This window comes from Eleutherodactylus coqui, chromosome 6 (genome assembly GCF_035609145.1).
Source record: "Eleutherodactylus coqui strain aEleCoq1 chromosome 6, aEleCoq1.hap1, whole genome shotgun sequence".
Taxonomy (NCBI): Eukaryota; Metazoa; Chordata; class Amphibia; order Anura; family Eleutherodactylidae; genus Eleutherodactylus; species Eleutherodactylus coqui.
Window position 1 is genome coordinate 227,930,027 of NC_089842.1, and position 23,353 is coordinate 227,953,379.

Here is a 23,353-nt window from a genome sequence, read left to right on the forward strand (position 1 = left end):
CTGCGCACTTTTTTTTTTTAAATGTACCTTTCAACCATCTTTAGACGGTGTAGAAGTAGAGCGAATGATCAGTGCAGCTTGTAGGTTGTCATAATACCTGTGAATGAGTCCCTATGAAGTCAATAAAGAGGTTGTAGACCGTCCTGTATATAATGTGCATGAAGCTATTTACTCATCCGTATCATTGGGGGACACAGATAAAGACAGTGGGTATAGCAACTGCCGCTAGGAGGCGATACTAAGCAGAAAGTGTTAGCTCCTCCTTCTAGCTATGCCCCTCCTGCAGGCACTAAGCTAACCAGTTTTAGCTTTGAGTCTGTTGGAGGCAGACTTGTTTAGCTGGTTTTCAAGAACTGCTTGGACTGAGGGAATACAGGACTGGCAGGACTCTCCCTGTTACTCCATCGAGGAGGCTGAACAGAACGGAGTTAACTGTTTTGTTGCCTGCCCGAACCTCAGAAGAATATAGGGCAAATCACTGCTCTAACTTGAACACTACCCGCCAGCCATAGTGTTCACCTTTCACCGAGCAATCCCTTCTTAAAGACAGAGGCGTACACTGCTGGAATTGTGCAGCCTCCTTCTTTTTTTGGCAGAAGGGTAAAGATATCCCGCAGTAAGGTGAGAGTATTCTCGTTCCTACTACAACCCCCATAATTACTCAAAAAGGAAAAAAAGCATAGGGCTATTTTCCTGCTCTAGCGGGAAAGGGGGGTCCTCTACAGTTTAACACCCCTTCCTCTACCACACTCTGTACATGTACTTGCCTGAGGGGGTGCATGTTACCCCTCCAGCGCTGCTCTTCTGGGACTGCTGCGAGCAGGGAGGGGCTAGGTGGGAAGTGTTATGCTGGCCCTGGGCTTCTTGCAGCGTTGGCTGGTCCTGCGGGGTCACCGTTTCTCCTGCCTGAGTTGTTTTCTTGGCTTGAGACGCCGTGCAACGAGAGCGGTTCCTCACAGCTGGGTGATATGACCTTACTAGGACATCTACTGCAGTTCTAGACACATTGGACCATAGTACCAGTCAACCTTTTTGTAATTTATCCGGTGGACCTATAAAAGGTCCTTTAACAACCTTCCTTTCGTTGGCGCAAACCGTTTTGGTGACACTGTATGAAATGATCTCAAGCCATTGGTGGAAGAGTTCCACCTATCACAGAACAGATGCGAGAGCTCTACAGAAGAAAAGACCTTCAATTTGCTCCTTTCAACACTGCAGCCCAAAAAGCTCCGATAGTAAGAAAACCTCGAGTGAAGGTCCTCCTGCCGAGACCCTCCTGGTGCCTCCTACCACAGCCCTCCACGTCTGCTTCTATCTTCCGCATGAAGGGCAGCCCCCATCCAATCCAATGCAGCGAGACTTGGCTTGCATGTTTTATAGTCAGATGCCGAGGATTGTGTCATTGTGGTCATTTCTTTGTGCTGTGCCATAGAATCGCATGGCACAAGGCACTTGGACCAGAAAGGAGTCCAAACTGCTTCATAGTGTGCTGGATAAATATTGGGGGGGCAGGTTTTTTTTTTTTTTAATAAAACCTACAAGTGGATGTACTGGAAGAGACTCACCAGATGCAGTGGGGTCACCCCTGTGTCTGTGGGGGGCACCACAATGCCTGCCAGCCTATATACAACCTCAATGGGTGGCAGATGATCTTTATCCAACGCGGAGGGCGCCAGTTGTAGCCGTCCAATCCAGTCTAATGGTGAACAGAGAAAGGTACAAAGAGCTTAATCCTCCAAGTATGAACTGATAAATTAGAAACACTACATGGTAAGGAACGTCACCAGCAACACCTAGGTGGGGCCTCCCTGATAGTAACCCTTTACACGGAGGATAGAGTATCGCCGATGAACACAGTAAAAATTAGTTTAAAGAGATAACACCAGAGTTACTAGTTTTCTTTTGTTCACCTTACAAAAAAAATGTAATAAAAACAATCCAGCAGTCGCCTCTACCTAAGAGCTACACCTACTGGAGAACTACAAGAGCTTACACATTACTGTGACAACAAACCCCCATCCTCTTCCTCCAGCGACAAGTCTATGTGACAACACCCCTTGGAGACAAGCCTATGTGACAGCACCCCATGGTGACTAGTCTATGTGACAACACCCCACCCACGACGACAAGTCTATGTGACAACACCCCCACCCCCGGCGACTAGTCTATTTGACAGCACCTAAGGGTGACAAGTCTATGTGACAACACCCCAGGGCGACGAAGTCTATGTAACAGCACCACACAGCGACAAGTCTATGTGACAGCACCACCACCCACGGTGACAAGTTTGTGACAGCACCCCCATCCCTGATGAAAAGTCTATGTGACAACACCCCAAGCCGACAAGTCTATGTGATACCATCCCCCAGCGACAAGTCTATGTGACAGCACCCTCACCCCCAGTGACAAGTCTATGTGACAGCACCCACCCCCGGCAACAATCTATGTGAGAGAACCCCCACCCCACGGCGACAAATCTATATGACAGAACCACTGACAAGAAGTCTATGTGACAACACCCCACGGTGACAAGTCTATGTGACAGAACCCCCCCCCCCCCCCCGGCTATAAGTCTGTGACAACACCCCAAGGCGACATGTCTATGTGACTGAAACCCCACCCCCGACGAAAAGTGTATATGACAACACCCAACGGTGACGACATGTCTATGTGACAGAAACCCCACCCCCGACGAGAAGTCTATGTGACAACACCCCAAGGCGACAAGTCTATGTGACAGCACCCACCCCCGGCAACAAGTCTATGTGATAGCACTCCACGGCGACAAGTTTATGTGACAGAACTCCCACTCCCGATAAGAAGTTTATGTGACAGCACCCCCACCCCCGGCGACAAGTCTAAGTGAGAGAACCCCCACCCCCGACAACAAGTCTATGTGACAGCACCCCACAGCGAGAAGTCTATGTGACAGAACCACCGACGAGAAGTTTATGTGACAACATCCCAAGGCAACAAGTCTAAGTGACAGCATCCCAAGTGACAAGTATATGTGACAGAACCCTCCCTCCCCCCCCCCCCCAGCTACAAGTCTATGTGACAACACCCCAAGGCGACACGTCTATGTGACTGAACCCCCACCCCAGACGAAAAGTCTATATGACCACACCCAACGGCGACGACAAGTCTATGTGACAGAACCCCCACCCCCGACGAGAAGTCTATGTGACACCACCCCAAGGCAACAAGTCTATGTGACAGCACCCCCACCCCTGGCAACAAGTCTATGTGACAGCAACCCACGGCAACAACACCCCAAGCCGACAAGTCTATGTAATTGCATCCCCCAGCAACAAGTCTATGTGACATCACCCCCACTCCCGGTGACAAGTCTATGTGACAGCACCAACCCCCGGCAACAAGTCTATGTGATAGCACCCCACGGCGACAAGTCTGTGACAGAACCCCCACTCCCAACGAGAAGTCTATGTGACAACACCCCAAGGCAAGAAGTCTATGTGACAGCACCCCCCCAGCAACAAATCCATGTGACAGCACCACCACCCACAGGGGCAAGTCTATGTAACAGAACCCCCACCCCCGGCCACAAGTCTATGTGACAGCACCCCACGGCAACAAGTCTATGTGACAGAACCCCCGACGAGAAGCCTATGTGACAACACCCCACGGTGACAAGTCTATGTGACAGCACCCCCACCCCCTGGGACAAGTTTGTGACAGTACCCCCACCCCCGGCGAGAAGTCTATGTGACAGCACCCCCAGCTCCGGCGACAAGTCTATGTGACAACACCCCACCCACGACCCCGGCGACAAGTCTATGTGACAGAACCCCCGCCGAGAAGTCTATGTGACAACCCCCCCCCCGGCGACAAGTCTATGTGACAGAACCCCCACCCCCGGCTACAAGTCTATGTGACAACACCCCAAGGCGACACGTCTATGTGACTGAACCCCCATCCCCGACAAAAAGTCTATATGACAACACCCAACGACGACGACAAGTCTAGGTGACAGCACCCCACAGCAACAAGTCTATGTGACAGAACCCTCACCCCCGGCAACAAGTCTATGTGACAACACCCCACGGTGACAAGTCTATGTGACAGCACCCCCACCAAGTATAATGTGACAGCATCGCCCCTCGCAGGACCAGTGACAGCCCGACACCCCTACCCTCACAGCAGCAGAACCAGTGGCAGACCGACTTCCCACGCGGCGACTAATATGTCCCCCAGAGTGCGTCCGGTAACCTATACAACACATTATATGGCCCCCGGAGTGCGTCCAGTAACATGTACAGCACATTATACGTATGTCCACCAGACTGCGACCAGTAAAAAACAATACATTTCCTCTGGGGGACGGCTGGTAACATATACAACACATTATATGGCCCCGAAGTGCGGGCTGTAAGATACAGCACGTTATATGTCCCCCAGAGTGCGTCCAGTAACATATACAGCAAATTATATGTCCCCAGAGTGCGGCTGGTAAGATACAGCGCATTCTATGTCCCCCGTAGTGCAGCCGGTAACATAAATAACAAATTATATGACCCCCGCAGTTCGTCCAGTAAAATATCCAACACATTATATATTCCCCAGAGTGCGGCCAGTAACATATACAACACATTATATGGCCCCGAAGTGCGGCCGGTAAGATACAGCACATTATATGTCCCCCAGAGTGCGTCTGGTAATGTGCAACACGTTATATGTCCCACGGAGTGCGGTCGGTTATGTACAACACATTATATGTCCCCCGGAGTGCGGCCGGTAACATATGCAGCACATTATATGACCCCAGAGTGCGGCTGGTAACATATACAGCACATTATATTTCCCTGGAGTGCGGCCGGTAACATAAATAACGAATTATATGGCCCCCGAAGTTCGTCCGGTAACATATACAACACATTATATGTCCCCCAGAGGGCGTCTGGTAATGCACAACGTGTTTTATGTCCCCCGGAGTGCGTCCTGAAACATATACAGCACATTATATGTCCCCCGAACTGCGTCCGGTAACATATACAGCACATTATATGTCCCCCGAACTGCGTCCAGTAACATACAGCACGTTATATGTCCCCCGAACTGCGTCCGGTGACATATACAGCACATTATATGTCCCCAGAGTGCGGCCGGTAAGATACAGCACATAATATGTCTCCCAGAAGTGCGTCCGATAAAATATGCAACCAATTGTATGGCCTCTTGAGTGCGGCCAGTAGGATACAGCACATTATATGTCCCCTCGAGTGAGTCCGATAACATATGCAGCACATTATATGTTCCCCAGAGTACGACTGGTAATACACAACACGTTATATGTCCCCCGGAGTGCGGTTGGTAACATATACAACGCATTGTAAGACACTCGGAGTGCAGCCGGTAAAGTACAACTTATTATATGTTCCCCGGAGTGCATCCGGTAAAATATACAGCACATTATTTGTCCCCCGGAGTGCGGCCAGTAAGATACAACACATTATATGTTCCCCAAGATGCGTCCGGAAAGATACATAATGCATTATATGTCCCCAGGAGTGCATCCGTTACCATATACAACACATTATATGTCCCCCTGAGTGCGGCCGGTAACATATACAACACATTACATGGGCCTTGGAGTGCGGCAGAAACATATATAACGCAGTATATGGCCCCCGCAGTGCGTCTGGTAACATATACAGCACATTATATGTCCCCCAGAGTGCGCACGGTAACATATAGAGCACATTATATCTCCCCCAGAGTGCACACGGTAAGATACAGCACATTATATGTCCCCAGGAGTGTGTCCGGTAACATATACAACGCATTATATGGCCCCCGGAGTGCGGCCGGTAACATATACAGCACGATATATGTCCCCCAGAGTGTGGCCGGTGACATATATATCGCATTGTATGGGCAGTGACAGCCCGACTTCCCGCGTGGCGACTAATTATATGTCCCCCAGACTGCGGCCAGTAACCTATACAACACATTATATAACCCCCGGAGTGCAGCCAGTAAGATACAACACATTATATGTCCCCCAGAGTGCGGCCAGTAACCTATACAACACATTATATAGCCCCCGGAGTGCAGCCAGTAAGATACAACACATTATATTTTCCATCAGAGTGCGTCCGGTAACAAATGCGTCACAATTTATGTCCCCCGGAGTGCGGCCGGTAAGATACAGCACATAACATGTCCCCCAGAGGGTGGCCAGAAATATATAACACATTATATGTCCCCCAGAGTGCACCCGGTAATGCACAACACGTTATATGTCCCCCGGAGGGCGGACCGTCACATATACAACGGATTAAATGTTCCCAGGAGCGCGGCCGGTAAGACACAACACATTATATGTTACCCAGAGTGCGGCGGGTAAGATATACAACGCATTATATATCCCCCAGAGTGCGGCGGGTAAGATATACAACGCATTATATGTCCCCCAGAGTGCGGCGGGTAAGATATACAACGCATTATATGTCCCCCAGAGTGCGGTGGGTAAGATATACAACGCATTATATGTCCCCCAGAGTGCGGCGGGTAAGATATACAACGCATTATATGTCCCCCAGAGTGCGGCGGGTAAGATATACAACACATTATATGTTCCCCAGAGTGCGGCGGGTAAGATATACAACACATTATATGTTACCCAGAGTGCTTCCGGTGATATACAAGTCGTCCCACAGACACGAGTCCTCATACGGCTGACAGCGAGCTCTGGCTCCTATAATGTGACGATGAAGATCACCCGGTACTTACGCTATATAACAGGCCGGTCACTAAGGGGTTAAGCAAGCTGCGCCCGGCAGGGAAGGGGTTAAAGGTGTGAGACTTACAAGAAATGAAAGAGAAACTAATCCTGGAGGAACAGCAGACTGCGTAATAACTACAGCGAGAGGAGATGTAAGTGCGAAACAGCTTACTGCACACGGGTGTCATGTGTGTGTACATGTATATTGTATATACGTCATACGTGTGTCGTGTGTGTATGTCCATGTATATTGTATGCACTGTATGTGCGTCAGACGTGTGTCATGTATATTGTATATACGTCATACGTGTGTCGTGTGTGTATATGTCCATGTATATTGTATGCACTGTATGTGCGTCAGACGTGTGTCATGTGTGTACATGTATATTGTATATACGTCAGACGTGTGTCATGTATATTGTATACACTGTATGTGCATCAGACATGTGTCATGTTTGTACATGTATATTGTATATACGTCATACGTGTGTCATGTGCGTGTACATATCCATGTATATCGTATACACTGTATGTGCGTCATACGTGTGTTATGTATATTGTATACACTGCGTGTGCGTCAGATGTGTGTCATGTATATTATATACACTGTATGTGTGTCAGACGTGTGTCATGCGTGTGTTTATGTCCGTGGATGTGTAGCCATGTATATTATATACACTGCTTGTGCATTAGGGCTTATCCACACATCCGGGTGCGGTCTGTACACCCTGGTGGGAAGCAGCTCCTGCTGACTACAGTTATGCCTTATGGATGGTGACAGCTGAGATCAGTGAGAACGCCGATCCCCGTTGTTAACCCCTTACATGCTGTGATCAATGTTGATCTTGGCATGTAAAGGGTTCACAGAGAGAGGGCGCTCCCGCCCTCTGTCATGTAATCATAATGGGCTAATTGCAACCAGCCACCAGACTTTGGATCTGCCATGGCCAGAAGTACTGCAGTGTATTATCAGTGCGATCAGAGTATTGCGGGGTCATAACAAATATTTAAAAACTGGAGAAAAAAACTTTTTACACGGTTTCTCCTCTTTGTTAAAAAAAAATATGTAAAATTTAAAAACCCGCACGCTTGGTATCGCCGCATCCGTAACGACCCATACAATAAATTGAACACACTTTTTAGGGGCTTTTCACATTTGTGGAGTATTTGTGCGAGCCGCACCTACGGCCCCTTCACACGGATGTCTTTGCGCTCGCAATACGCAGAGGGTAGACGCATTAATTACAATTGGTTCATTCACATTTCCGTATTTTGCGCTCACATTTTGTGCACCAAAGGTTCCTATAAAAGCCAAGCGGGGGGGTGATCAAATGTGCGCAAAATATGCAAGGCGACGCGTGATACCCTGCAGAGTTCCGCTGCAAACAGAACACATCTGGGACTCGTTAGCCATTTTCACTGGTGCGTCACGTTTGCTGCGCACAAATACGCATGCTCTGCGGGCGAAAAGGTACGGTAAAATAGGCCGATGCGCGTGCAAAAAGGCATCGTTTATTCCGCAAAGATGCAGCACTCAGTTGTGCGCAAATCTGCTTCTGCTCGTGAGAAGCCGCCCTAAAGACGCAGTTCCATCTGCTGCTGCCGTGGGTTTCCCCTCCACGACCCACAAGTGTACAGGCAGATTTGGTGCAGAATCTTCTCCATCTTTGTAGCGTCTTGCGCAATAATTCCACACGTGTGAACGCGCCCCTAGAGCCTACTTACACGGCTGTAGGCGTTTTACATGCACCCGCTGGCGCCGTAAAAACGCCTGAACGGCAAAGGGTCCGGCGCATATACGCCAAGGCCGCAATGCCGTGGGGCCTGGGGAGACACTTTCCCTCCCCCTCGCCAGCTCACCTCCTCTCTCCTCCCCTCCGGCTGTTTGCAATGGGAGGGGGCAGAGCGGTCGATAGCCCCGCCCTATCCCGCCCCCTCCCATTGCAAACAGCCGGCAGGGGGCGGAGAGGAGAAAACAAGGGGGACGGAGTTTAGCAGTCACACTGCTAAACTCTGTCCCACCTCCATTCTCTGGCAGCTGTCATTGGCTCCCATAGGAGTCTATGCAGCTTCTCCCGCCGGCGCAGTACCTCTCGGTCGGGCGCTTTTACGTTGCGGAAATACTCCCCTGTGTACTGATGCATTATAAGCCAATGCATCAGAGGGGCAGCATATATCAGCCGGGCGTGAAAACCCGGCTGATATACGCCCGTGTGAACGCGCCCTTATCCCGCACAGCAAACGCTGTATTAAGAAAAAAAAACTTTTTATGTTCATTTCACCTCCCAAAAAGTGTAATAAAAGTGATCAAAAAAGTCATATGTGCCCCAAAATGGTACAAATAAAAACTACAGCTCGTCACGCAAAAAAAAAAAACGCTCGTACGGCCGACGGAAAAATGATAAGTTCTGATTTTTAAAAAGTGGTGAAGAAAATCCCCTAAAAATCGGCACTTCCTTATGGCCAAAATAGGCCGCGACACTAAGGGGTTAATGGGGCTTGTCAGACATGCAATTTTTTATTTTATTTTATTTTTTTTTGACACAAAAAGTCCCAGCATGCCCCATTGTCATCCGGATCACAGAGGAGAATCCGACCTGCCATGTGCACCGCCCACTGCGCTCGGACACACGGAACGCCAAGTCACGACACGGCCGCTATTAACGGGGACTGCAGAGTAACGAGGCATCTTTGGCCGCAGTCCCCATATAGCAACTAAAGTGCAGTCACCTCTGATGAGGACTAATGGAAGCAACACCTAGGCGGAGCCATCCGGATATTAACCCTTTACCCTCAGAGTATCACACATTGTAGGATTAGATACAGGAGAATAGCAGACGGTATCACACATGATTAGATACACAGCTCAGCAGACAGTATCACACAGGATAAGATTAGATACACAGCTCAGCAGACAGTATCACACAGGATAGGATTAGATACACGGCTCAGCAGACAGTATCACACAGGATAGGATTAGATACACGGCTCAGCAGACAGTATCACACAGGATAGGATTAGATACACAGCTCAGCAGACAGTATCACACAGGATAGGATTAGATACACGGCTCAGCAGACAGTATCACACAGGATAGGATTAGATACACAGCTCAGCAGACAGTATCATACAGGATAGGATTAGATACACAGCTCAGCAGACAGTATCACACGAGAGGATTAGATACACAGCTCAGCAGACAGTATCACACAGGATAGGATTAGATACACAGCTCAGTACACAGTATCACACAGGATAGGATTAGATACACAGCTCAGCAGACAGCATCACACAGCATAGGATTAGATACACAGCTCAGCAGACAGTATCACACAGGATAGGATTAGATACACAGCTCAGCAGACAGTATCATACAGGATAGGATTAGATACACAGCTCAGCAGACAGTATCACACAGGATAGGATTAGATACACAGCTCAGCAGACAGTATCACACAGGATAGGATTAGATACACAGCTCAGCAGACAGTATCGCACATGAGAGGATTAGATACACCAGTCTACAGTTTCTGTCTTGGTGATACATGAAGCCTCTCATCCATTTGGCACAGATGGACTCCAGGGTCTCGGTGTTGGAGTTACAGAACGATTGCTCAGTAAAACAACATGAGGTTCCTCTGACGTTCCCCCGAGGGAGTAAAAGTCGCCTCTACGTTGTCACCAACCAAAATACTCAACTCCATCTGCTCAACATCTTGGGAGGAAACCCAAGAACAGAGGAGGTAAGAGGTCTATGTGAGCAATGCACTTTAGAAACTGGGGGTCAAATGGGGGGGTTGGAACAAAAATGCTGCCCCCTAGTTTGGACTCTTCATCTTTTATTCACTTGTGGGTTTCTCAATTGGGTCCTCATAGACTGGTAGAGTTGGAAGGGACCTCCAGGGTCATCGGGTCTAACCCCCTGCTCAATGCAGGATTCACGGAATCATCTCAGACAGATGTCGGTCCAGCCTTTTGTTTGAACACTTCCATTGAAGGAGAACTCCCCACCTCCCGTGGTAACCTGTTCCACTCATTGATCTCCCTCCCTGTCTAATATCTAATCTGTCTCCTCCCTTTCAGTTTCATCCCATTGCTGCTAGTCTTTCCTTGGACAGATGGGAATAGGGCTGATCCTTCTGCACTGTGACAGCCCTTCAGATATTTGTAGACAGCTATTAAGTCTCCTCTCAGCCTTCTTTTTTGCAAGAAAAACATTCCCAGATCCTTTTCCCATTCCTCATAGAACATGATTTGCAGACCGCTCACCATCTTGGTAAAGTCTTTTTAAATTGAGGTGCCCAGAACTGGACACAGTATTCCAGATGAGGTCTGACTAAGGAAGAGTAGAGGGGGATAATTACCTCACATGATCTAGACTCTATGCTTCCCTTAATGCATCCCAGAATTGTGTTTGCCTTTTTGCTGCTGCATCACACTGTTGACCCATGTTCAGTTTGTAATCTATTAGTACACTCAAGTCTTTTTCACATGTGCTGCTGCTTGGCTCAATTCCTCCCATTCTGTATGTGCTTTTTTCATGTTATTTGCCCAGATGTGGGACCTTGCATTTCTCCTTGGTAAATATACCATTCTGTTAGTCGCCGCTCACTGTGCCAGCTTTTCGACATGTTTTTGAATACTTTCTCTCTGTTCCCTAGTGTTAGCTATCCCTCCTAGCTTTGTGTTGACGGCAAATTTGATCAGTTTCCCTCAATTCCCTCCTCCAGATGATTTATAAAAATGTTGAACAACACTGGGCCTAGGACAGAGCCTTGTGGTATCCCACTTGATACATTTTTCCACTTGGATGTGCAGCATTTCTCTGATCAAGCCAGTCGCTGATTCTATGATAGAAGGGAATTAGATTCGTCTGGCATGGCTTGTTTGTTACAAACCCATGCTGGCTCTGGTTAATTACTCCATTTTCATCCAAGTACTTGCATACATGTTGTTTAATAATTTGTTCAAGGATCTTTCCCGGTATAGAAGTCAGGCTCACAGGCCTGTAGTTTTCTGGATCCACCTTCTTCTCTTTTAAGGGGGGAGATCGCCCCCATCTTAAATACAACTGGTTCCCCCTTACAAGCTGTTGGCCAGGGCCCTATGAGATTGCACGAGTCGCACGTAAGCTAAGTTCGACCATACAGCTTCCTAATTCATTCTTAAGATGCGGCTACTAACACCTCCAGATTATCATGACTTTTTTCTTGTCTATACAGGGTGGTGGCGCTGTCCAAGAGAAGAGCATATTCCAACATGGAGTGTCTACCAAGGTGTTTGCCATAATGGACGCCACGGGGACTGAGTGGGAGGTGAGGAGCATCGTCTGGGGGTAGGATAGGATGAGGAGCTGGACCCAAGGAGCTTTGCAATCAAAGCTTCCCATAGACATGAGTATGAGTAACCCATGTAGCTTAAGAAAATATATGGTGATCAAGAAAGGTCTCATTACAGGCACAGAGGTGATCACTCTCATCCCAGATTCCTCAAGATCCCGCATGTCCCCAAATCCCCTCTTTTCTCTGTATTGCAGATCCGTGTGTTGCTCAGTCCCTCAGAAATCTCCCGTCTTTCCTCGAGCTTCAACTTGACAGGCTTTGTCAGCGTCTGTTTGGTGAGTAGAAGTAATGTAAAAATTATTTCCACCTTAAAAGGTGAATTCCAACTTAATCTATCTTCTGTCGAGGGGCGCCCCAAGCCTTTATACTGCCTAAGGGGAAGAGTGAAATGGGCCCCCCTCCATCCGTAATAAAACCCTCCACGCATTTTACAGGCATTTTACACAAAATACCCAACACATTAGAACCATTGAGATGTGTCTGTAATAGTGAGCCCTCTATAGTGGGCCCAATACTAATAGTGACCCCTCCATAGTGGGCCCAGTACTAATAGTGACCCCTCCATAGTGGGCCCGATACTAATAGTGACCCCTCCATAGTGGGCCCAATACTAATAGTGACCCCTCCATAGTGGGCCCAATACTAATAGTGACCCCTCCATAGTGGGCCCAATACTAATACTGACTCCTCCATAGTGGGCCCAATACTAATACTGTCCCCTCTATAGTGGGCCCAATACTAATAGTGACCCCTCCATAGTGGGCCCAATACTAATACTGACTCCTCCATAGTGGGCCCAATACTAATACTGTCCCCTCTATAGTGGGCCCAATACTAATAGTGACCCCTCCATAGTGGGCCCAATACTAATAGTGACCCCTCCATAGTGGGCCCAATACTAATACTGACTCCTCCATAGTGGGCCCAATACTAATACTGTCCCCTCTATAGTGGGCCCAATACTAATAGTGACCCCTCCATAGTGGGCCCAATACTAATACTGACTCCTCCATAGTGGGCCCAATACTAATACTGACTCCTCCATAGTGGGCCCAATACTAATATTGACCCCTCCATAGTGGGCCCAATACTAATACTGACCCCTCCATAGTGGGCCCAATACTAATACTGACCCCTCCATAGTGGGCCCAATACTAATATTGACCCCTCTATAGTGGGCCCAATACTAATACTGACCCCTCCATAGTGGGTCCAATACTAATACTGACCCCTCCGTAGTGGGCCCAATACTAATACTGACCCCTCCATAGTGGGCCCAGTACTAATAGTAACCCCTCCATAGTGGGCCCAATGCTAATAGTGACCCCTCCATAGTGGGCCCAATACTAATACTGACCCCTCCATAGTGGGCCCAATACTAATACTGACCCCTCCATAGTGGGCCCAATACTAATACTGACCCCTCCATAGTGGGCCCAATACTAATACTGACCCCTCCATAGTGGGCCCAATACTAATACTGACCCCTCCATAGTGGGCCCAATACTAATATTGACCCCTCTATAGTGGGCCCAATACTAATACTGACCCCTCCATAGTGGGTCCAATACTAATACTGACCCCTCCGTAGTGAGCCCAATACTAATACTGACCCCTCCATAGTGGGCCCAGTACTAATAGTAACCCCTCCATAGTGGGCCCAATGCTAATAGTGACCCCTCCATAGTGGGCCCAATACTAATACTGACCCCTCCATAGTGGGCCCAATACTAATACTGACCCCTCCATAGTGGGCCCAATACTAATACTGACCCCTCCATAGTGGGCCCAATACTAATACTGACCCCTCCATAGTGGGCCCAATACTAATACTGACCCCTCCATAGTGGGCCCAATACTAATACTGACCCCTCCATAGTGGGCCCAGTACTAATAGTAACCCCTCCATAGTGGGCCCAGTACTAATAGTAACCCCTCCATAGTGGGCCCAATGCTAATAGTGACCCCTGCATAGTGGGCCCAATACTAATAGTGACTCCTCCATAGTGGGCCCATTACTAATAGTGACCCCTCCATAGTGGGCCCAATACTAATAGTGACCCCTCCATAGTGGGCCCAATACTAATAGTGATCCCTCCATAGTGGGCCCGATACTAATAGTGACTCCTCCATAGTGGGCCCGATACTAATAGTGACCCCTCCATAGTGGGCCCAATACTTATACTGACTCCTCCATAGTGGGCCCAATACTAATACTGACCCCTCCATAGTGGGCCCAATACTTATACTGACTCCTCCATAGTGGGCCCAATACTAATACTGACCCCTCCATAGTGGGCCCAATACTTATACTGACTCCTCCATAGTGGGCCCAATACTTATACTGACCCCTCCATAGTGGGCCCAATACTTATACTGACCCCTCCATAGTGGGCCCAATACTAATACTGACCCCTCCATAGTGGGCCCAATACTAATACTGACCCCTCCATAGTGGGCCTAATACTAATACTGACCCCTCCATAGTGGGCCCAATACTAATACTGACCCCTCCGTAGTGGGCCCAGTACTAATAGTAACCCCTCCATAGTGGGCCCAGTACTAATAGTAACCCCTCCATAGTGGGCCCAATGCTAATAGTGACCCCTGCATAGTGGGCCCAATACTAATAGTGACTCCTCCATAGTGGGCCCATTACTAATAGTGACCCCTCCATAGTGGGCCCAATACTAATCGTGATCCCTCCATAGTGGGCCCAATACTAATCGTAATCCCTCCATAGTGGGCCCAATACTAATAGTGACTCCTCCATAGTGGGCCCGATACTAATAGTGACCCCTCCATAGTGGGCCCAATACTAATAGTGACCCCTCCATAGTGGGCCCAATACTAATAGTGACCCCTCCATAGTGGGCCCAATACTAATAGTGACTCCTCCATAGTGGGCCCGATACTAATAGTGACCCCTCCATAGTGGGCCCAATACTAATAGTGACCCCTCCATAGTGGGCCCAATACTAATCGTGATCCCTCCATAGTGGGCCCAATACTAATAGTGATCCCTCCATAGTGGGCCCGATACTAACACTGACCCCTCGATAGTGGGCCCAATACTAATACTGACCCCTCGATAGTGGGCCCAATACTAATACTGACCCCTCGATAGTGGGCCCAATACTAATACTGACCCATCCATAGTGGGCCCAATACTAATACTGACCCATCCATAGTGGGCCAAATACTAATACTGACCCCTCCATAGTGTGCCCAATACTAATACTGACCCCTCCATAGTGGGCCCAATACTCATACTGACCCCTCCATAGTGGGCCCAATACTAATAGTGACTCCACCATAGTGGGCCGATACTAATACTGACCCCTCCATAGTGGGCCCAATATTAATACTAACCCCTCCATTGTGGGCCCAATACTAATAGTGACTCCTCCATAGTGGGCCCAATACTAATAGTGACCCCTCCATAGTGGGCCCAATATTAATACTAACCCCTCCATTGTGGGCCCAATACTAATAGTGACTCCTCCATAGTGGCTCCAGTAGTAATGGTGTCCCCTGTTAGTAGACCAAGTAGTAATAGTACCCCATAGTGAACCTCAAGACAGACAGCAATCCAATGAGCGTTTTACTCACTCGGTCTGTAGCTCTAGTGACCCCTGGGACACCAAAATGTTCCCACCAAAAAAAAAAGTCCAAAGCACCTGTACCTCTTTGATGCTGATCAGAGACTCCTACCAGATGTCTGATAGTGTACTCGCAGTTATCACCTTTCTGGTTTCTGTCTGGAGCACACTTTAAAGGGTTGGTATGAGATAGGAAAAGACAGCTGCTGTCTTTCAGAAGCAGATCCATTCTTGCCCATCGGTTGCATTTGATATTGAAGCTTAGCTCCATTCACTTATGCTGCAGTACCAGATCCAACCTATGCACAAGAGTGGCACTGTTTCCGTGTTCTGAATTTGTGGAAACTATGCGACTGGACGCTATGAGTCCTCCCATAACTCCATGGATTTTACAATTCTCCATGACATGATTTCACTCTTGTAACCTGCAGACAGATGAAAAGTATCAAGACTCACTCCAATCCCTTTGTGGTCCTCATCCAAAACATAAGGCCAATGTGCAGGAGCTCTGCATGACAGCCGCTCAGTTCCTCAGCTATTCCGAAGAGAATCTAGTCAATGACTACTGTAAGGAACTCAACAGGATCTTGACTGAGAAAGTTGGAGCAGCTTTTATTGGCCAACAGAAGTTGGATTGCATGGTGGTTGGGGCTTTGGTGGCATTGGTGGCAGCTGAGCTGGCAACTTCTGTCGGGAGCACCAGCAGTTTTGACTATAAAGCTGAAAAGGAAAAGACTCAGGATGATCAGACAAAGCAGGTGAGAAGCAAGAAAGAAATCTGTATTATCTATTAAAATGCAGTTTTCAACTATTGGTTATTAAAGAGCAAATCCAGTGACTAGTTGTATTGACAACAGTGGTAAAGCAGTCACAGTGAGGAATAGAACAGGAATTCTATAATACTGCCCCCCATGGACAAGAATATAACTACTATAATACTGCCCCCCATGGACAAGAATATAACTACTATAATACTGCCCCCTATGTACAAGAATATAACTACTATAATACTGCCCCCTATGTACAAGAATATAACTACTATAATACTACCTCCTATGTACAAGAATATAACTACTATAATACTGCCCCCTATGTACAAGAATATAACTACTATAATACTGCCCCCTATGTACAAGAATATAACTACTATAATACTGCTCCTATGTACAAGAATATAACTACTATAATACTGCCCCCTATGTACAAGAATATAACTGCTATAATACTGCCCCCTATGTACAAGAATATAACTACTATAATACTGCCCCCTATGTACAAGAATATAACTACTGTAATACTGCCCCCTATGTACAAGAATATAACTACTATAATACTGCCCCCTATGTACAAGAATATAACTACTATAATACTGCCCCCTATGTACAAGAATATAACTACTATAATACTGCCTCCTATGTACAAGAATATAACTACTATAATACTGCCCCCTATGTACAAGAATATAACTGCTATAATACTGCCCCCTATGTACAAGAATATAACTACTATAATACTGCCCCCTATGTACAAGAATATAACTACTGTAATACTGCCCCCTATGTACAAGAATATAACTACTATAATACTGCCCCCTATGTACAAGAATATAACTACTATAATACTGCCCCCTATGTACAAGAATATAATTACTATAATACCGCTCCCTATGTACAAGAATATAATTACTATAATACTGCTCCCTATGTACAAGAATATAACTACTATAATACTGCTTCTATGTACAAGAATATAACTACTATAATACTGCTTCTATGTACAAGAATATAACTACTATAATACTGCCCCCTATGTACAAGAATATAACTACTATAATACTGCCCCCTATGTACAAGAATATAACCACTATAATACTGCCCCCTATGTACAAGAATATAACTACTATAATACTGCTCCCTATGTACAAGAATATAACTACTATAATACTGCCCCCTATGTACAAGAAAATAACTACTCTAATACTGCTCCCTATGTACAAGAATATAACTACTATAATACTGCCCCCTATGTACAAGAAAATAACTACTATAATACTGCTCCTCTATACAAGAATATAACTACTATAATACTGCTGCTATGTACAAGAATATAACTACTATAATACTGCCCCCTATGTACAAGAATATAACTACTATAATACTACCTCCTATGTACAAGAATATAACTACTATAATACTACCTCCTATGTACAACAATATAACTACTATAATACTGCCCCCTATGTACAAGAATATAACTACTATAATACTGCTCCTATGTACAAGAATATAACTGCTATAATACTGCTCCTATGTACAAGAATATAACTGCTATAATACTGCCCCCTATGTACAAGAATATAACTACGATAATACTGCCCCCTATGTACAGTAATATAACTGCTATAATACTGCTCCTATATACAAGAATATAACTACTATAATAGTGCCCCCCTATGGACAAGAATATAACTACTATAATACTGCCCATATGGACAAGAATATAACTACTATAATACTGCCCATATGGACAAGAATATAACTACTATAATACTGCCCATATGGACAAGAATATAACTACTATAATACTGCCCCTATGTACAAGAATATAACTACTATAATGCTGACCCCTATGTACAAGAATATAACTACTATAATACTGCCCCCTATGTACAAGAATATAACTACTATAATACTGCCCCTATGTACAAGAATATAACTACTATAATACTGCCCCCTATGTACAAGAATATAACTACTATAATACTGCTGCTATGTACAAGAATATAACTACTATAATGTTGACCCCTATGTACAAGAATATAACTACTGTAATACTGCCCCCTGTGTACAAGAATATAACTACTATAATGCTGACCCCTATGTACAAGAATATAACTACTATAATACTGCCCCCTGTGTACAAGAATATAACTACTATAATACTGCTCCTATGTACAAGAATATAACTACTATAATACTGCTCCTATGTACAAGAATATAACTACTATAATGCTGACCCCTATGTACAAGAATATAACTACTGTAATACTGCCCCCTATGTACAAGAATATAACTACTATAATACTGCCCCCTATGTACAAGAATAGAACTACTATAATACTGGCCCCTATGTACAAGAATATAACTACTATAATACTGCTGCTATGTACAAGAATATAACTACTATAATACTGACCCTATGTACAAGAATATAACTACTATAATGCTGCCCCTATGTACAAGAATATAACTACTATAATACTGCCCCCTATGTACAAGAATATAACTACTATAATACTGCCCCTATGTACAAGAATATAACTACTATAATACTGCCCCTATGTACAAGAATATAACTACTATAATACTGCCCCCTATGTACAAGAATATAACTACTATAATACTGCCCCCTATGTACAAGAATATAACTACTATAATACTGCCCCTATGTACAAGAATATAACTACTATAATGCTGACCCCTATGTACAAGAATATAACTACTATAATACTGCTCCCTATGTACAAGAATATAACTACTATAATACTGCCCCCTATGTACAAGAATATAACTACTATAATACTGCCCCCTATGTACAAGAATATAACTACTATAATACTGCTGCTATGTACAAGAATATAACTACTATAATACTGCCCCCTATGTACAAGAATATAACTACTATAATACTGCCCCCTATGTACAAGAATATAACTACTATAATACTGCTGCTATGTACAAGAATATAACTACTATAATACTGCCCCCTATGTACAAGAATATAACTACTATAATACTGCCCCCTATGTACAAGAATATAACTACTATAATGCTGCTCCCTATATACAAGAATATAACTACTATAATACTGCCCCCTATGTACAAGAATATAACTACTATAATACTGCCCCCTATGTACAAGAATATAACTACTATAATACTACCTCCTATGTACAAGAATATAACTACTATAATACTGCTGCTATGTACAAGAATATAACTACTATAATACTGCCCACTATGTAGAAGAATATAACTACTATAATACTGCCCCTATGTACAAGAATATACCTACTATAATACTGCCCCCTATGTACAAGAATATAACTACTATAATACTGCTCCTATGTACAAGAATATAACTACTATAATACTGCCCCTATGTACAAGAATATAACTACTATAATACTGCTGCTATGTACAAGAATATAACTACTATAATACTGCCCCCTATGTACAAGAATATAACTACTATAATACTGCCCCCTATGTACAAGAATATAACTACTATAATACTGCTGCTATGTACAAGAATATAACTACTATAATACTGCCCCCTATGTACAAGAATATAACTACTATAATACTGCCCCCTATGTACAAGAATATAACTACTATAATACTGCCCCCTGTGTACAAGAATATAACTACTATAATACTGCTCCCTATGTACAAGAATATAACTACTATAATACTGCTCCCTATGTACAAGAATATAACTACTATAATACTGCCCCCTATGTACAAGAATATAACTACTATAATACTGCCCCTATGTACAAGAATATAACTACTATAATGCTGCCTCCCGTGTACAAGAATATAACTACTATAATACTGCCTTCCATGTCCAAATCTATAATATTGCCTCATATCTCCAAGAATATAACTACTATAATACTGCCCCCTGCATAATATTGGTCGATGTAATTTATTCCCAGATTCAGGAGATGATCGAGGTTTTTGATGTGATGGCTGATCTACTAACTGTTTCTCACCAAGGGAAGAGGGTGCAGATTATATTTCGGAATCCCTGTCCAGATAACTGGGTGAGTAGAGATTCCTCAAAACGTTTCAGGATGCCCCCCCCTCCCCCCTCCGACAGGTTTTTGGTGCTCAAGTATAGAAGCAGGGGGCTCATGCGGTCTTTCACCAGTCCCCATCTTAATAGGTGACGCTCGGTGCAGAGTTGAGTGCCCCATGGATGGACTTGAGTAGGTGACAACTCTACTTATACCTTTGGCAGTATGATTGGCCAAACCTTAGTATATGCTGGTCATAGGAGGTACCGTAGAACAGCACCACTTGGAGGCTAAAGTGTCATGAAAATCTGTTCAGATTCCTAAACACACTCGTGGTATTTCTTCTTTCGGCATCTCCAGGCATCGGGCGGCAAGAAACTTGTCAAATCTGGAGAAACATTTGTGTTCGGATTATGTCACAAGGTGCTCTCCATCTCTGAATCGAAGTCTGAGGTAAGATGACTTGTGTCACAGTAGATTTTGCTTGTACCTCCAAGCAGGGGCGTAACTATAGAGGATGCGGTTACACCCGGGCCCAGGAGCCTTAGGGGGCCCATAAGGCCTCTCTTCTCCATATAGGGAGCCCAGCACTATGAATAAAACATTATAGTTGGGGGCCCTGTTACAGGTTTTGCATTGGGGCCCAAGTTACACCTCTGCCTCCAAGTAAACCTACTATATGTAGGGGGTGGACCAAAATATGGAAACACCATACAAAATTACATGGGATTTCTATCATTAACCCCTGCTTAGTACAAAAAAATTGTGTTTTCTTCACCTCTTGCCCTGCTCTGGATGGTTTAGGGAGCCAGCTGGTAACAGCAACTGAGTGGCTCAAACCCCTGACTAATGGAACCTTGTTGCTTGTGCAGGTCTTCACCTCTGTCCAGTAGCATCTGTGTCATATTACCTCCACTTAACTTCCATCTTTACATGTTTTATGGAAATATGATTTATAATTCCATGTAATTTAAGGCATTAATTTGGTACAGTGTTTCCATATTTTTGTCCACTGCCTGTACATCTACACTGTACGATCACTGCATTAGGTACAGCTGATGTGTGGCATCTTGTGATCAGTAACGCGGTACCATGTGATGGCCACATGACGATCTGCTCTCACATAATGTACTGTCCTCTCCTCTACGCAGCAGAAGGCAACATTTGGCAATCATGGGTAAACGTGGTCCATTGAGTGACTTTGACCGCGGGGAGATTGTTGGTGCCCGGAGGGATGGTGCCAGTATTTATTAAACAGTCGCACTTGTTGGCTGTTTCTGAACCGCAGTATCAAGACTGTACCAAGATTGGTTGTACCATAGACCGGCATCCGACAAAAGATCACACAGCGGCAGGCCACATGTGGTTGATCCTGGAGGCGAGCGCCGGGTGGCACGTTTGGTATCTCAGCAACGTGCCACAGTAGACCAACTGACCCAGCATTACAACAGTGGGCACTATGCGGCATACCTTGTGGCGATTGTGTTTCAATAGCCCAAGAACCTCTGATGACCCCACGTCATCCCCAACAACACCTCGCATGAGGCATGGAAATACATCAGTGGACCTTGAACACATGGCAGAAGGTCATGCCAGAACGTTGCGAGTTCAATCCCCCCTTGGTTCAGGTGACAAGGCTGACTCAGCCTTCCATTCTTCAGAGGTCAGTAAAATGAGTACCCAGCTTGCTGGGGGGTAATAAAAAAAATTACCTGAAAGCGCTGCGAAATAAGTTGGTGCTATACAAATAACAAGTCCCTTTCCCCCTTCCCTGACTATAGTAGCATCCTTCTTCAGGACAACGCTCTGTGTCATCAAGCTTGATTCACTAGGGCATAGTTGGAATTCTCCACACTGCCCCCAAACTCACCAGACTGTAACCCCTTTGGACGTGTTTGAGATGTGCTGAGAAGGGTGGTGAGATCTGCTCCTACTTATCCACAGAATGTGCACCATCTGACGGAGCTGCTGCAGCGGGCACGGGGCGGGTTGAGTGTTTGTAGATGTTCAGTACCTTGTGGAATCTATTCCCCAATGTCTGAAAGCTATGATTGCCAAAAAAGGTGGACCAACCCGTTATTGAGTAGGAGTTCCTAGTGCAGAGATCTTCAGTGTATATGGCAACCATAAATCTCTGGACCCCCAGACTGGGACAAGGAACATCATTATAGCTGGTCTACAGTTGGCTTCAGGAAGGGCTCCATTGTCTTCATGGGTTTGTTGGTGAAGCTTATAGACCTTCAACCACTCAGTTGACCCCAACTTCTTATTTTACATATCCATTAGCTATGAATATTTTTAAAGGAGTAGCTCCGCCTTAAGTACATAAAGCCACCAATTACTTTATAGGTATCTCCACGGTTCATCTTTGCTGTCAGCTTATGTTTTGACCTGGTGCTGATGAGATCCACCCTATTCTATGCTCACCCATCTATAAAGTGTGACAACCACTGAGAGATCAGCCAAAGTACGGCCATGACCCTGAAGTGTGATACATCCTGTCATTTCAACACAGGCAGATCACTGCAAAGGAAGTCAGTGGTGCACCGAAGAATATTGTCCCTCAAAGAGCTTTGAAATACATTACATTTTGTGAAGATCATTATATCCCTTGTGAGGGATTAGCGTTTAGGATCGGTAGCAACCTGGGCATAAGCAGTCAGAGACAGTGACACATAGGATAAAGTCTTTAGTCCAGGCTTTGCCTGGGTTTATTTCCAAGCAAACAAAGCAAAATACAGGCCTTTACATCAGGCAAACATAAAGTAAATCCTGCTCGTCTGACCACTTACTAAACATGTAGCGTCCCTGTCTACACACTGGTAACCCAAAATGGCTCCTGCACGCAGCCAGCCAGGACTCT

General features: G+C 45.4%; 1 protein-coding gene across 4 annotated transcripts in view; it reads left to right on the forward strand.

Moving 5' to 3' along the window:
* The first annotated feature begins 6,719 nt into the window (after positions 1-6,719).
* LOC136633354 (uncharacterized) overlaps positions 6,720-23,353 on the forward strand; it is a 70,625-nt gene continuing 53,991 nt past the window's right edge. Inside the window, exons 1-7 of one of the 4 annotated variants that reach the window (XM_066609027.1) lie at positions 6,722-6,897; positions 10,318-10,488; positions 11,968-12,060; positions 12,282-12,362; positions 16,121-16,447; positions 20,410-20,517; positions 20,851-20,943. In XM_066609027.1, the coding sequence (XP_066465124.1) occupies positions 10,318-10,488; positions 11,968-12,060; positions 12,282-12,362; positions 16,121-16,447; positions 20,410-20,517; positions 20,851-20,943 (873 nt within the window). In that variant the 5' untranslated portion in view covers positions 6,722-6,897. Of the gene's footprint in view, positions 6,898-10,317; positions 10,489-11,967; positions 12,061-12,281; positions 12,363-16,120; positions 16,448-20,409; positions 20,518-20,850; positions 20,944-23,353 lie in introns of all 4 variants that reach the window. The other 3 variants (XM_066609030.1, XM_066609029.1, XM_066609028.1) reach the window with 3 other exon arrangements.